Raw genomic sequence first — 16177 nt, 5'->3', positions numbered from 1 at the left:
ATAACCAAGTTTACAAACTTGTCAAGTCCATTTGATAGTAACACAGTAAAGGCTGAATTTTGCTACTGCAGGGGGCATTCCTGCTGCCTCTATAATTATCCATTCATAGTGTTCACAGAGGTGGCTTCACTAGTTTTTCAGGGTCCCACAAATGCCTTTTTAAGAACATGGTTCAGTTTGTCACTTTTGGTACTTACTGCAGTACCTAGGAGTTTGTAATAAATTCCCTGCAGTGGGTTTGTGCACACAGTGCACAATAAAACAATACAAATTTCCCTGAGTCAGTCACTTTGGAGATTCTGAATCTTAGACCAAGATTCCTGATTTCTCAGAACAGCTCAGCTTCATGCATTTAAAGGATGGGGAGAGTGTTACAAGCTCTGACTACCATGGTAACACAATCCTTGGCATTTTAGCAAGGCTTCTTTGACAACAAAAAGAGATGGACATAAAGAGATCAGCATTTTCCTCATCCTAAAAGATTTTTTTAGAATAGATATTTGATCACAACAGCTTCTTAGAAGGTAGCCAGTGAATTCAGTTTCTATATACAAGGCACTCATTTGACAAAAGCATTTTTGAGGAGCTTGGTGCCATAAGAATATCCAGACTTTCAACCCAGATGAAGTTTAGAACTTTTAACTGCAAAGATTGAGAAAGGATGAAAACCCCTTTTTGCTTTTATTAGCAGGTGGCCTCAGTCAGCACATTTGTATCTCCTGATCCTGAACTTACAGTCTGGCAGTTGGCATTGCAAGAACCTGTTCCTGTTAAGAAAGAATTATTTCTCCATTTCCAGCCCACTGAACTGTCCTGCCCATTCAGTCTCCCTCACACACAGTGCTTTCCATTAGCCTGCAATACAAAGCCCCAAACCTGTTACTGTGGCAGAAGCCAGCAGTTGCTGTGTGGTTTCAGTGTTTCCAAGAGAAAAATCAAAATTTCAACGGGCACTAGAAGGTACTGTTGAACAGAATACTTACTTTTATTAATCGGTTAAAAAAGATGTGTAAAGACAACCAAAACACTGTATCAAAATTTACAACCTGTACATTATAAACATACATTCCCACTAACTCAGAGAACAGTAGTACAGCCAACATGATTTTAGTAGTCCAGACATCATCCTGCAACATTCAGCTGCCTGTGGAATATTGAGCACATTCTGAGACTCAGTCACGGTAAAGTGCAGCTGCAGAAAATATCCCTAAAGGGCATTTGTCAGCCAAAGCTTAGCTAGGAGAGGTCAAGACAAGGATGTGCATGGCTGGAGTGCCACAGGCTAATGGGAATATCACACCACATTTGGCTCAAACTACCTCCCATTCAAGCAGCTCCAAGAGGAGAGGATAAATAAGATTTTTATCCATGGCTCTGGCTAGAGTTTGACTATAAAGAAGAACCATGCAGATAGTTGAGAAAAATACAAATTCTAATTACAATCATATTCTCCACAGGGTTTTTCCTCCTGGCTTTCTCTTCCTCTACACCTTATGTCTGATTCCCTGCTCTCAGAAACAACAAACAGACCTTCCTTTATCCCTTCTTTCTTTAATTTGTTCACTCTCTTTAATTTGTCCACATCCCTGCTGTCAAGATTCTGCAGGCACTGAAACTTAAGCAGAGGAGCAGAACTTGCTGGAAAGAAAATGAATGATGTGATTTTGAGCTGTTTAAATCTGTGAATTTTTAAAGACCAAGAAACAGAGTATTTGAGAGGTTAGTTGAGAGATTCTAGTTTGCACAGATCCTTGGGTCAGTATTGTCAGTGCTTCCTAGCAGAAAAGATTTCAAAGAGGTTGTTGAACTAACCCTGAGCTAACTGTGAAGTAAAGACTTCCCAATTTGTAGCATTTTGAGCATTCCTAGCTTTTTCCATCCCTTTTTGTTGTTCTGTCTTAGACTTTATCTGGATGGGAAGCCAGAATGGTGCTCCTGACCTGACAATTGCCTCTGTACAATTTTAACTTCTCTTCATGTTCACAGAGCAGAAAGAAAATAATAAAAGAGACAAATGGTTTGCTGTTGCAGTCAGCAGGATGAATATTTGGCCCACATATGACTGAGACCAGCAGCATAGACATGATAGTGCTTTGAGATGTGCTTTTGTTGATTGCCTGGCTACTCATAACTCTGAGCCAGAAGGCCACATAAACTACACACAGTAGTGATATCACTGTCAAGTATAAAACTGGTGCTTGTAAACATTTATGCTGCCCAGCTGCATTTAAGAAATTAAATACCAATCCAGGTATATGAATTCAGAGTTCTCATTTGAGACATAGTAAAAAACTTCAAAAATTGTTTGAGGATTGGTCTGCCATAAACTGGCTATTTTTATCTATTTGGATTTCTGCAGTAATTTTAGAATAATGCTTCATCATTTTACACTTTCAATTTCTTTCTTCTCGTTACTTATTTTTCCCAATTTTTTTGAAGGATTCTGTAACAAGTCATAGAAGACATGTTTCTATCCCTTAAAGCAGCACTGATTACTAGTGAAGAAAATAGCAACTTCTAGAATCTTGTGGATAATCTTATCAGAACACTTTCTAGGGCTGATGACTCTTTTTTATGCTTCTCACCCTAGTGCTTCCAATCAGTCCATACAGAGAGGTGAAATGTTTAACCTTGAGCTTTGGAAGTCCAAAATCATCAGACCAAATTTGATGGCAGTTACCATTGGCACCATGAAGTAAACAATCAGATTTGATCTGTCAGTGCTTCAGATGTTGCAGGTTGAGCAGCTTTCAGTTTACTCTTCGATGACTTGATGGAATTTTATACTCACAATATCCTTGTGCATCCTGGTCTCCTTTAATGGTGGTCACAGTATCCAGGTGCTCTTTTCATCTTTGATGTTGCTTAACTTTTACTATTTAAGTAGAAATACAGCTGGGTCTTTGAATAGCATTTTAAAACTCTATAATTCATCCAATTTAAGCATCGCTTAGAAACTGCAATGTTATTTTTTGCAACAAACATGAGAACACCAATTCATAAAGCAGCAAGAAGACAGGAAAGGACAGAGGACACCCTCCCCTCTTCTTTATGACACCTGTGAAATGATGAATACAGAACATTAGATGTACACCTGTCACATTAACCACCATTAAGATTACAAAAATCATAGATTTAATGATTTGTGTAAACAGACAACAGTGGCTGGTGGATGCTGAATGGTTCAAGGTTGGGAGACAGAATCCAGAGTTCCTGCTGCTATTTATCCTCAGAGCTAATGCAGGTTTCCTTACAGTGATCATATCCCTGGTGTCCTTTCTCAGGAAGGTAGGGCTTTTCAACAGGACAAAGATTTAGTTCACTGTAGGCTAGTAAGGAGCACCACAATTCTTCACTGCTGCAATTACTTCAAGGATCCTTGAAACTGTGCAGGCAATGAAGTAAAAGTGGCTGCCAGTGGCTAAACCACACAATAACACAGAACTAGGAATGTAGGAGGGAGTGTTTTGCTCTGAGTACTGTACAGGTACAGCTGCACAGGCACACAAGCAGCTGTTGAGGATTTGTATTCAACAAAGGAAAAGTGAAAGGACTTACTAAAAACCAGCACAAAACAAGTTCTGAGGAGTACAGAACTCATCTATTAAACATGAGAAGTACACAGAGCTTTAGTTTTTCCCAACAAAAATGAGAAGCTAAGCAGGGCAGCTGCCAGTCACTGAACTGGGCTGGACTGGGAGTTCTAGAGGTCCATTTTTCTTAATAAAGCACTTGCAGTGTGCTAGTGCAGATCCAGGGAGGAGGGAGGTGCAAGATGAGTGCAGGGAAAGAGGGCCTGATGTGACACTGCTCTGTGCCACTCTAGGGCACCATCTCCAGACTTGCCCATGGGCACATGGATGCTGTTACTGTGCCTGCTGTAGTGAGCCTGGAATCAACAGCTCCCACAGAAACAAACCTGGTTTTCTCAGGGAGCCATGATTTGTTACCTTTATGGAATCCTCTGAATCTACACACTGATCCTGGAGTCCAGCTGGTGAAGGTGTTCAAGAACTCCGTAGGGAATGGTGGGATTCCACATCCTGTAAGGGCAAATTCAGAAAGAAAAGAGATCTTAAGAAGTGCAGTTTGTTTTACCTTCTTTTGGTGTGTTTGATGTGTTTGTGCCTTTTTCTGGTTGTTGTTGCTGTTGTTTTCTTTCTTTCTTTCTTTGCTTTAATGTTGTCCTTTGACTATCCTCCTGTGAAAGTATGTAAGCTATGGAGCAAAGGAAAATGCATTTTGATTTAGAAAAAACCAGTTCAGTACTCCATAATCTTGCTGACTCTGGTTACACAACTGCACTCCTGTCTCTGTAACTAATTTTTTGACCTTCCATCAAACTCCCTTCCTCTCAATGTGTACCCGTAGCTTCAGTCTATTTAGCCTCTAATGATGGCTGCTCATTGTTTATCCCTCAAACAGAAGTGGTGCAGCACAGAGTAGGTCTGGTTCTCTGGGAGGGTAGAAGATTAACAAAGGGAGGCTCAGTGGAAACTGTTTCAGTCAAGACAAGCTCGATTGCCTAGGACTACTGGGAATTAATGCAGCTGAAACCGGAGACAACATTTAAAAAAAAACTCTGCTTTTGTATGTTGCTGATGTCTTTGTTTGTGCCTCTTTTAAATCTGACAAATCCAGAAGGCAGCTTTAGCATGATTGCTAACCCAGTTTTACAGGATGAAGGTACAGCAAACAGCCTGTCAAGAGACTTACACCAGGTTCTTCATTTGGGGACATTTTCGTAGGCTGTCAGTCAGCTGCTGGGCTCCAACACCAGTTATTTTGTTATACTGAACACTGAGGAATAAAAACAACTTTGTTAATCCAAATCAAATGGTGTAATCAAACATTTTATTCAAAATAAAAAATACTATATAGGTTAATCTGCAGATGGGGTAAGAAAGAAAAAGGAAAAATCCCAAAATAGATTGTCAGTTCAAAAAACCTGTAACAATATACTCAGAAGGTTGAATGGGAACTTCATTATGTTAATTCATCTGAGGCATTCCTTTTTCCATGTTCCTGAGGTCATTCTCTAGCTCCCCCATGAGCCTATTCTCCCACCTTAACACCAATATTTCTGGGTTTATGGTGAACTGTTCCTTAATCCTTTCTAATCACTGACTAGCTGGACTCTGTAGAAGCACATTTCTCCTGTGAAATTTTCCCAAAATCTTCCTCAGTTTCTGTCTCCTCCAGAACCAAACATGGAATATTTGTATTTTCAGTCTCCAATGAAGTAAGCTTTCCTGGGCCATCTCAAAGATTTCATACTCACTCTAGCACTCTTAAAGATGTCATTGCAGGAAGAACCTTGGCCAGATTTTCTGCTCCAAAGTCACAAATGTTGTTATTGTACAAGCTGCAGAAAACCAAACCAGAAGAGTCACAATTGAATAACGGATAATGTACATAGATATTAGATCAAGGGTTTTCAGATATGGTAAGTACATCTCAACTTTCATTTTATGCTTATTTGCAGTTAAAGTTTAATGCACACATTCATATTTCCTGTATCAAGTAAGGCAAATGGTCACATCCTTCTTCACCTAGCACAGGTACAGCAAAAAAGGTCTAGATTCTATTATTCTATGGATAATAAGAACATTTCTGTCCACACAGGTCAAATTAAAAATCTGCCAAAAAAAATCAGGCCTAAAGATTTGGGGTACAGCATTCAAAAGATTTCCACACCACCAAACTACTCCAGAATTTCACACCAGGATTCCTTGCATTCCCTGCTTCCCTAAGGCCTGTGCCAGATTCCCCAGTGCAGTGGGATGGGCCATGGTCCCCATATCAGCAAACACAGCTTTGGATTTGCAACAGATGTGGTGCACATCTGTGCAGGGCAGGATTCATAACTGGGTATTATGGACTGGATTTAAACATCAGCCCAGTCCTTGCTCTATTCCCAAATATCCTTCTGCATGTCATACTCCTGTTCTTTCTGAAGACTTTATGCAAAAATGAAGTGAAAACTTGGCTGCTGCAGTGTTACCTCTTTGTTCCCTGTTCAGTAGTTTCTGACAGAGACAGCAAGGTGTGCTTTCAAAACAACAGGATACAACTACTCACCTTAGTGTTTTTAAGGAAGACAAGGAAGGGAGAGCTGCAGCAAGGTTCTCTGCACCCAGGTCTGTTATTTTATTCTGTGATAAACTACAGTAAGTGAGATCACTTCGTTAGTTGAGCACATTTATTCTGATTTATTACATTGTGGGGGGAAATTAATTTTCAATTTTTAAAAAATATAATTTGGACAGTCTGTTTAGACCAAATACAGAGAAAAAGGCAAGATAGAGCCCTTGAAGAGAAGTCAGGAAGGATTAATCTATTTGTCTAATGAATGTACTGATTAAGTATCTCCACAGGCTCATTGGTCTTCCATGCCCATGGGATACTTTTACCCATAATTGTTAACAGAGAGTCCCTTAAGTCTCTAGGTTTAATCTGTTTCTTCTCAAAATTTCCCTGAACTGTTAACCTTACTTTAATGTTACTTTAATGCACTTACTTTAATGTTTCCAGTGATGTCAGGGTTGGAAAGACTTCAGATAGACTCTTTGCTCCTTCATCTCCTATGCCATTTTCACTCAGAGCATCAAGGCTGTGTGATGACAAAAAGAGAATTAGCTTCCCTTTTAATCTAAATTTTTGTGGTCTATTCACCTCAGAGACCATTCTATCTATCTTGAAAAGCTTTTCTGCAGTAGCCTCAATCAGCATGAAGCATCACACAAATAACAGCTTCTCTAATAGGCAGCTTTCTGCTGCCCAAATTTAAAGCATAAGAATTTTTTTTTACTAGTTGAATGCCTTGACCCATTTCCTTTGATATGCAACATTATTAAAATAGTTATGAAATAGCTGTGTTCCAGCTAAGCTGAAAGGAGATTTCCTGTGCACACAAAAATACAGAACTGACAAAATCCAGCAGAGGCTGTAAACCCTTGCCTAAACCTCTCCTTCTCCAGAGAGGAAGTATTAAAAATGAAGTTTTCCTCGTATCTAGTCAGATACTGGAATTTCAGATACTGGATCCCCTTCTAATCTGACAGATAATGCTGGGATATATTTGATATATCCAAAGGCCCTCCCAAAACCCAAGAACCTTCCCACAGGTGCCATGCACACCCCTGCCTACTGCTGCTACACTTGATTCTAGTGCAAAGAAGCTCAGAACTAAGAGAGAGTTGGTTTGTCATGGATGTCCTGGAGCTCCAGTGAAGTCAGGAGTTGTCAGTGGTGGGGCAGGGAAGGGGGCCCCCAGGGGCTCTGCACTGAACCTTCACCCTTCACCCAGGAACACCCCAGGAAGGGACTCAGGGTTCTGAACAAAACACCACCTGCTGTCTCCAGGCAGGATGGGGAGTGTCAGCTTTTAGGGTGCTGTTACAGTTTGGGAATGTTTCTGCTGGTCAGTTTGGTCATCAAACAAGGAGTCAAGTTGGCAAATAAAATGTTTCTTGTGTACAAGAGCTTCTCCATCATCGAGGGCTGTTGAGGAGAAATGTTAGCAAAGTTCATCTTTAGCAGAACTCACTCTAAATGCTGAAGTGATGGAAATGCTGCAAGAATTTTCACAAGTTTTAGCAATCCTTGAAGGCCACATGCTGGACCCAGCCTGGAAGAAAATACAGACAGGCAGCAGGTTTTTCACAGGCTCACAAGCAGCAAAACTCAGGAATTTTTGAGTTCTTTCCCTGCAGCTCCCAATACAAGCTAGTTTACACCCTCAGAAGCAGCCATTCCCTACAACCTGCCCCAAGGAATTCTGCTGTGAAGCCTCCAGATGAAGACCAACAAGGCTAAGTCCAGGACAGAGCTTGCACAGCAGCAGTGGGACATTTGCCACTTTTTGTTCCTCTCTGCAAGACTTATCTCACTTGTTTTAGATTCTTATATTTCTGTTCTTTATCTTTTTCAGGTTTTTCACTGTAAGTATAATCTTGAGATGAAATACACATCTATCTCAGTATAACTGAGAAATGGAAACAAAGTTATTTTCCCCCAACTAATAACAATTCAGTCTAACTTAAGATCAACATTTCACTGCAGCTTGAAGCACAAATTGCACTTTGATATTCATGCTCCAAGCATTTGTCTCTCATATCCTATTTGGAGTTTCTTTGGTATCAAAACAAGTTCAGTTATTTAAAAGGATTAGCATTTTAAAGAAAATTTAAATAAAGGGAAATTGGAAGAGGAAATTAGAAGAGAAAGCAGCACAAAATCAGAAGTGAGGCCAAGCATAGCTGTGCCAGGTTGTGTTAGATTTACAGAGCAGGAAACAGGTGAGAACACCTGATGAGAATTCTCCATTGCACTGCTGCAGTTTCTGTCCGAACAAATCCACATGCTATGGAAGGATATTTTGAGCAATGGAATAGCCTTGGAGGCTGCTTACAGTTTGGGGGGAAAAAAGTGTTACTAAAACCTCACTTTTAAAGTAGTGTTACCAAGTCAACCTTCCATCTTCCAGGCAATGGGTGCTAAATAATTTATTTGGGAGGCATTTTCTGATGTAATCCTCTCATGGCCTTAGCTCTGATAGGGTAGAAAATTATGTCAGAAAACTCAGATAGAAAAGTTCACCATTTCTGGGGGAAAAAATATTTTCCAGGTAGTTGGATCACAATCAAAATATTTTATGCCCTGTGGCACAAGATCAGTACCTTATGGTCAGGAGATAACTTGTACTAAAACAAAAAAAAAAAAAAGGTAGAGCCCTGTTGATCTGTATTGCTGCAGGAGTCAGAAATAATGTTCTTTGAGTTTTGGCCATAAATTAATAAATCTAGTTCAGAGAAAAGCAAGATAGCAATTAATTGGGGTTTACTCAGTGCTTTCAGCTGACTGTACATCAGTGCCATGGCTGTAGCCAACATCCATGACTGCTCCTCTTAACCAGGACCACCTCAATCAGTAGAAGTTCAGCACTTACGCAAATTCCAGTTTTCTGAGGTTTCTGATGGCAGGAATTTCATAGCTGGTGCAACCAGATGCTTCTTGCAGACTAAATAAATAACAGTAGAATCAGAGTATGATAAAAAATTTAGCAGCCAAAGACTGCTTTAAAAATAATCTGTTAACAAATTTCCACAGAAAATTAACCACTGTTGCATTAACTGAGGAACCAGGAAACTTTAGAGTAACTTCTGCTCTAACCTCTCTTCACCTGAGTAATTTCAATCCAATATTTGCCTTTCATAGTGCAATTGTTTGCTCTTTTTCCAATAAAACTTGAAAATACATTTTTCTAAATCAACTATTTTCTGTCAAACATGAAACTATTTTGTCTATCTCTTAATCAAAATACTCCACCCATGTTAAAATAGAAGTCATCATTAAAAAAACCCAAAACAAACAACAAAATTTTACTTCTGCATGTTTTTAATTGCAACCAATCCCCCAGCTACATCAGCAGCAGGAATGGAACCCAGGGTTTCTAGACCATGCAACACAAGATTTTATCTCCTGGGCTAAAGGACTGACTTAGCCCCTTTGGGACCAATGCAAAACAGGCTTTAATTTATGCCCAGGTACTACAGGGAGAAAGAATCAGCCCAAGTTCTGTAACTGAAAGGAATTGGAAGAGATTAAAGAGGAATGACAGCTGGCTTTTTCAGTGGCAGTTTTGGTGACTGCTCTGCACAGTGCTGTCACTGCTCATCCCTGCTATGACATCCACCTCACATGGGGGTGGGAGAACCCCCTGAGATGACCCAGGAGCTTGCACTGCCTTAGTTACTCCTCTGGACAAGCAGACAACTCCATTGTCCAGCACTGGTGGTGAAACCCTGTTTTCATAAACTGCTATTGGTATCAGTTGGTATAAGAGGAGTTTTGACCATAAATGATCCTACCAATTCATCATCTTCTCCTGCATCTCCACAAGGTCGGAGAGGTCACTGATGTCCTTCATTGTCTTTGCCTTAAAGGGATCAAGAACAAATTTCTCTGTGGATGCTTTCAGCAGTTCGTAGTCTTTTGTCTGTTCTAAAGATTTCCAGAGCCTGACTGTGTCACTGAGGGAAGCCCTGTGAAGTGACAAAACATGCAAAACCAACAGATGTGACTGCTGTTGTTGCATGAAAGTGTCATTTACACACAGGGCTGTGGATGATGCTGTGGGGTACAGAGAGTGACCAACCTGAACGATGTCACATTCCTCAGGCTGACCAAGGCCTGCAGCCCTTGCATGTCGATGCTGCTGTTCTGCAAATCCAAGGAAAACTCTTTTCTTGACCTTTTCAAAACAGAGTGCAGTACATGGACATCAGGTGGTGTAAGAGCTATGCCCAGAAAAGACAACTTTGGCTCGAGCCTTAAGGCCACGTGCTGAAGGAGATAATTGTTCTGTGTTTCATAAACACAACACAAAAGCTCCAGCAACCTCTCTGGACAGAGAGTATCAATCTGCAGCCTTCTAATGTATTTCAAGAGCGTCTTCTGCTTCTTGGTTGATTGATTTTCATCCTCATTTGAAAGAGAGCAGAAGCAGGGATCATCCTGGCGAAACATCAAACCAGCCACAAACCGAGGCATTAAATCTAACCAGTTATAAGGTTTTTTCTTCTTGGATAGAAAAGACAGGTACTTTGTTAGATTTTTATCCTTGAGCTCTTCTGCTAACAAAAGGTGAAGCGCACACAAGAAATTCTGAATGACAAAATCAGAGAATGTGCACCCAAATTCCTCTTCTTCACTATCTGAATGTCTAGGGAATGCAAATGGCAGGAAGAACCCATACTTCAGAGCAAACTCTTTAACTTCCTTAGAAGGAATAAGATCACTTTTCATGGCACTTTGGTGCTTTTCTCCAAGACACCAGGCTACACGAGCTAGGGTAGCAAGATTCTCTTGATTTTTTGTGGTTGTAACATTTGTAACATCTGTTTGCATAAACATTATCTTCTGCTGAAAAAATTTCAGGAAGACTTCAGTAAGAGTTGAAGGAAGACTTTTCTCTCCCATTTCAAGCACTGTCTCACAGAGAAAACAAACAAATCTACACATAACAGGACTGTAACAATGACTGAACAAGTACTCACACTCTTTGATTAATTTCAGTGCACTATCACAGTAGAGTGATTCTTCAAAGTATTTGGTTATGTACAGTTCTCTCTGCTGAGGGGAAAATCCTACAATTTCAATAGTCTTATCCACTTTGGACACGAACTGGTACAGTTTGTCTTTTGGCCTTGCTGTAAATAATAAAGTACAGCCATTGAGTATCTTTTTCTGGATGAGTCCTGAAAGCAGCTCCTTTATGCTGCACAAATCCTTTTCAGGCTGGCTGGCTGAGCAACGAGGAAAATTCTCGTGATCGTGCAACCCTTTAAAACCGTCAAAAATCAGAAGGACTTTATCAGGATTTTGCAATATATACTCAAAGATCTCTTTGCTTCCCTCTTGAGGCTTTACAAAAAATTTAAGCAGTAGTTCCTTCAGGCTGTATTGCTTCTCAGGCAAGCTTATTTTGCAGTCAAACCAAAATACAAATTCAAACTGAGAAAACTCTCCATTGGACCAGTCCTGGCAGATCTTCTGAACGAGAATGCTTTTGCCCATTCCTGCTTTCCCCAGCACCACAATCACTTTAGTCTCTAAGTCTTTACGCTGTGGGATTTGAAATATTTGGCTTCTATCAATGGCTGTCTTTTCCTTCTCTTGCAGGCTGCAGGTTACCAGCTCCTTTTCCATTGCTTTTGCACTGTTCTTTCCAGTCTTGGTTTCAGTTTGACTTTGAACAAGTGTCCCATCAATGAACAGGTGATCCAGATTTACTTCCCGCTCCATGGTCACAGATTTGCACGTGTCTCGGAAATAATCCTTAAGGGATGAACAGAAAGTTTCCACTTGCTCTAGAGAAATAAAGAGCACACACAAACTGAAGGAACCAGTCCACAAATTACAACATCATTTCATGGTGGCTTAAGTGCCTGATTGCAATATGGTGAAAGCACAGGCATTCCCATAAAGCCCATAGGGCTGGATTTACTCCATGCTACTGCAGCTGAGAAGTGCAGGCACAACAGACACTTTCACATCCATGAACTGAATAACTGTGGAGCTCTCTGTACAGATGATAAAACCAGTGAAGTACGCTGAGCTGCTAAGCAGCTACTACAGCTAGATATCTACAGGAAGCCAAGTCTAATATCTTGAAACCAGGAATTGTGTTCAGACCCTCAGAACAGCTTCACAAATTGTTGAATAATTCCTACAAGGAGCTTCTCTGTATGGAAAGAAACACAGAATCTTTTTCCAAAAAATATTGGAAGGTTTAAGTTCAAGAGCTCTAAACTCACCTGGTCTTTTGAAAGGTTCATCAGAAGGAATTATGGAATCTTGAACTTCTTGAAATTTCTCTAAATCTGGAGAAACAAAACAATATACTTGACAAAGACACCTAGATAATCACCGATTCAGCTTTACTAATTTTAACAATAAGATTAATGCAAATTTCCAAGTTCATTGTAGCACATATTCAGAGTAAGAGATATTTTGTTCATTTTACAAGGAAAAATGAATAAAATTCTCCCACAAGTAGAATTCTGCTGATGTGCACTGATAGAGGCAGAATGGCATCAAACAAGACCACAGCTGTTCTGACAGTTGTGGGAAGCAGATTTACCATTTCCAGGTGACATTCACTGTTCTTTTCAAATGTCAGTGTTTTGCATAAATTCGTGTTCACACATAGTGCTTCTTTATGTCTTCAAAAGCAATAGTTTTCTTTTTTTTTATTCTACACCTTGTAACCAAGCACTAAAGATGAATGTCACAGAGAAGTGACTCCTGGTAACAGTGTTTACCCATTACTCTCCCTGACAAAGTCCCATTGCTGTCCAGTTTTCTTTCTTTTCACCTGTTTGCTTTCAAACTACTGCAGACTTTTGCAGTTGGGTCAGGTGAACAGTGTCTCCTTTACACAAAGGAATTGGGAATTTTTCAGAGAGAACACATTTTCTTCAGATTGGTAATTGCAGAGTATCAGTTTTGACAAAACTTTTGGTAGGAAAAGCTTTGCAGATGCAAGACAGAATTTAAATTGACAGGCTGTAACAAACTCAACCTCAGAACCCTGTAACCACACACAGCAGAGATGTGCAAAAAATTACCTAAACTAAAACAGATTAATCTCCCTAAATATGCACAAATGTGTTTCATACCAGAATCATCTTGATCATCTTGATATAGAATATGATCTAAAAGAAATACAAATCTTACAATTTCAGAGATCTGGAAATTAATTCCTACCCTGCATGTCAGCAACTTTCAGAATGGTTAGAGTTCACAATTGCTTCTAAAGGGAAGCACCACAGGCCTCCAGTAAGAAAGATATTAAATAAAGAAAGGTTGGGCAAGCATCTGTTTTTTATTTACTGTTTATTTTATTAACTAAGAAAACAGAATGGAAGAACAGAAAAAATAATCTGTAATGAGACATTTAGATGGGAAACTATTCAAAGCAGGTAGGAGTGAAGAACTTTTAAAAGAGTAAAAGAAAAACTGGCTTGGCATCTTACATTTATCTGCTGCTGCTGCATCGGGAATTCCAGGGCTGGTGGTATACGTATGTTGTGCTGCAGTAAATCAGTTGGAATTACTGGCATTGTTTATTTACATAAAAAGGAAATACAATTTACAAAGACTCCCCCACACCTAGGGATATTTGCCTCTTAATCTCCATATTATACTTTTGCTTTTGGGGGAGTGGAAGCCACCAGAGGGCAACAAACTCCTGCACTGGGCACAGGGACCAGCAACAGCACTGATACCAACCTCTGGGTTCCAACAGCCCTCTGAGGGCTGGAGGGAAAGTTTGTTACCTGAAGTGGGACTGTTAAATCCTGACCAAGGCTCTGATTTCATTATAAACCATTCTGTGCATTAGCTTTCAGTATTGCTTAGTTAAATAAGTTGGGTTTGGGTCTTCCATGGGAGCTGGGTGCAGTGTGGCTGCCAGCACTGAGCATTTCAGATGCTCAGGCCATGCCAGCATCAGATCATCTCCCCCTTCCTGAGGGTGCTCCAGCACCCTGGGCTTTGCATTGTTTTAACTAAACCTGACTTCTTTCTGAAACTGGATGTCATAGCAAACACAGGGGATTGGCTGCTGAACCTGAAGCTCTACCACTCCTATCTGTACATTTTGGATCAGAGTAAGCAGCCAGTGACCAATACAAAGAAGGAAATACCATCCAGTTTTGGTTTTTTAAGGTCAATAGGAGTAAAGTCTGAAGGGGAGAACAGGCTTTGAGTAGAAGCAATATGGTTTCTCTCCCAGTTCAAAGTGCTGTACCCCAATTTTCTACTACTACCCCAATAAACCCCAATTTTCTACTTACCACATAAATTAACTGGAAAAATGGGAGACATGACTGTTTCTGTGGAAGATGTCAGCACTGGCAAGAAACAAAGCATAGTTTCAGCATATCATAGCTATCAGTAACTGGATTTAATCAATGCTGCTGTTGGCAGCATTGATTTTTTTAGCACTTTATGCCTCTTTATGGGGATAAAAAGCTATCGCTCTTACCTGGATATACTATAACTTCAGATGTGCCATTTTCAAGAACAAAGTTAAATATCTGCTGAGGAGCACCTGCCAAGCCTGGATTCTCTTGGTACCCTTTTACACTGGCTGGTAGGCACTCTGAGGTCAAAGGTTCTGACAATCCTGAAATGAGTGCAGAATAATTACTCTTCTATTTTTAAAGGGTTCTGCCTTCTAAAGCTTTATGAGAGAGAGAAAGTTTTCTAACAGTACTTTCTGGCAGCTTATAGGCAAATCTTCCCAGTGGAGAATTCACAGGATCACATGACGTCCATAGAACCCATTAAAAAAAGAATTATTACAAGGTATGATGAGCTTGAAATGCAAGGGATTACCCAGCTTTTAGCAGCTACTGTTTTCAATAGTCTAAAGAGAAATTCTATTATCATAAGGAAAAGTGCTTAAGGCAAAGTCTGTAAATGTACAGTCAAAGATCCAGAGAAGTGAAAATGTGTAAATAGTATGTATCTGCATTTAATTTACCTTCCTTGCACTACATCCTTCCCAAATAACTGCACATCATGCAGGTTGTACAAGCACCCTCCCTCTCAATCCACACTGGGAAAGTTTTTTGATGATTCAGTGCTTGCAATTTAATCAGCCATAGCTCTGAGTTTCTGTAGGTGGGACACAATTTCTTCTGCTACTTTATGTTGCTTCAGCTCACATGAGGTATTTCAAGGCTGCCAATTTACACACTGGCTTTGGCTCCTTTCCAGCACAGACTTAACAGTGAAGGGTGTTGAACTGGGCCTTTGTCATTAGCACTTCTCAGTGTGCCATGAGCACCCTCTGCTACCCAGCATGGCCCAGGCCAGGGGCCTACAGCCCATGAGTGGGATCACTGCTCACTTTTCATGAGCTAAATCACAGCCTAGACTTTGCTCTACTGCTGCAAATGTAATTATCCCTCAGTCCTTTACAAATCTCTGGGTGAAAAAGAAATTGGAACTAAATTAAAGTTTAATAATGAAAAATTTTGTGACTTCCTATTCTTAAGACAAGTAAGTAATTACTCAGATTAGCATATAGTAAATAACTGTTCTGTTATAACCTGCACCAATTAAATAAAAGATTCATTCCACTCAGTTAGGAGCAATGCCCTTTTAATTTCCCTTGAATAATTTTCATTCTTTTAGTGAGTGCCACACCTTTAAGAGCTGCTTTACTTGCTGTTTTCCTGCCATTGCTCATAGTCAAAGACAAGATTTACAAGAGAGTTTTCCCCATGTGTAGAACAGCCTGTGTACAGCTGCACAGCTACAGCTGTACTCTACCTACCAGGAATGATGAGGCTCCTTTCCAGCCCGTGGGCAGCAGGAACAGAACAGGACATGTGCTGGTTGGTTAGGGAGGTGCAGCTCACTGGGTGGCTGTTGAGAGGCATAGCAAAGAAACTGCCACTCCCTGCAGAAGATGCAGGGACTTCCACTTTAAAATAAAATAGCAAAACAAAAGGAGAAAGTTATCTCATTGATAGAATTTAAAGGAACCAAAGAAGAGGTCTCAGTAGATAAGATAAAGCACTTGATTCTGATCAGCTGTGTTTTGATTTTCCAAAAGCAAGAACAATTCACAATAGCTTTCTGAAAACAATTTAGCTCT

At 40.1% G+C, this 16177-nt stretch overlaps 1 protein-coding gene across 1 annotated transcript in view; it reads right to left on the bottom strand.

The window, feature by feature from the left end:
- Positions 1–1015: 1015 nt before the first annotated feature.
- The window catches only part of CIITA (class II major histocompatibility complex transactivator), a 28757-nt gene continuing 13595 nt past the window's right edge, over positions 1016–16177 (bottom strand). Inside the window, exons 7-21 of the mRNA XM_058816047.1 lie at positions 15854–16003; positions 14555–14695; positions 14364–14420; positions 13542–13598; positions 12321–12386; positions 10160–11873; positions 9873–10046; positions 8951–9022; positions 7550–7630; positions 6521–6613; positions 6082–6165; positions 5282–5365; positions 4717–4800; positions 3951–4043; positions 1016–3058 (exon numbers count right to left, since the gene is read on the bottom strand). Of these exons, the coding sequence (XP_058672030.1) occupies positions 3971–4043; positions 4717–4800; positions 5282–5365; positions 6082–6165; positions 6521–6613; positions 7550–7630; positions 8951–9022; positions 9873–10046; positions 10160–11873; positions 12321–12386; positions 13542–13598; positions 14364–14420; positions 14555–14695; positions 15854–16003 (2930 nt within the window). The 3' untranslated portion in view covers positions 1016–3058; positions 3951–3970. The remainder of the gene's footprint in view (positions 3059–3950; positions 4044–4716; positions 4801–5281; positions 5366–6081; positions 6166–6520; positions 6614–7549; positions 7631–8950; positions 9023–9872; positions 10047–10159; positions 11874–12320; positions 12387–13541; positions 13599–14363; positions 14421–14554; positions 14696–15853; positions 16004–16177) is intronic.

Source organism: Ammospiza caudacuta, chromosome 17 (genome assembly GCF_027887145.1).
Source record: "Ammospiza caudacuta isolate bAmmCau1 chromosome 17, bAmmCau1.pri, whole genome shotgun sequence".
Taxonomy (NCBI): Eukaryota; Metazoa; Chordata; class Aves; order Passeriformes; family Passerellidae; genus Ammospiza; species Ammospiza caudacuta.
Note: the sequence above shows the minus strand (reverse complement) of the source record. Positions and strands in the feature narration are given on the sequence as shown.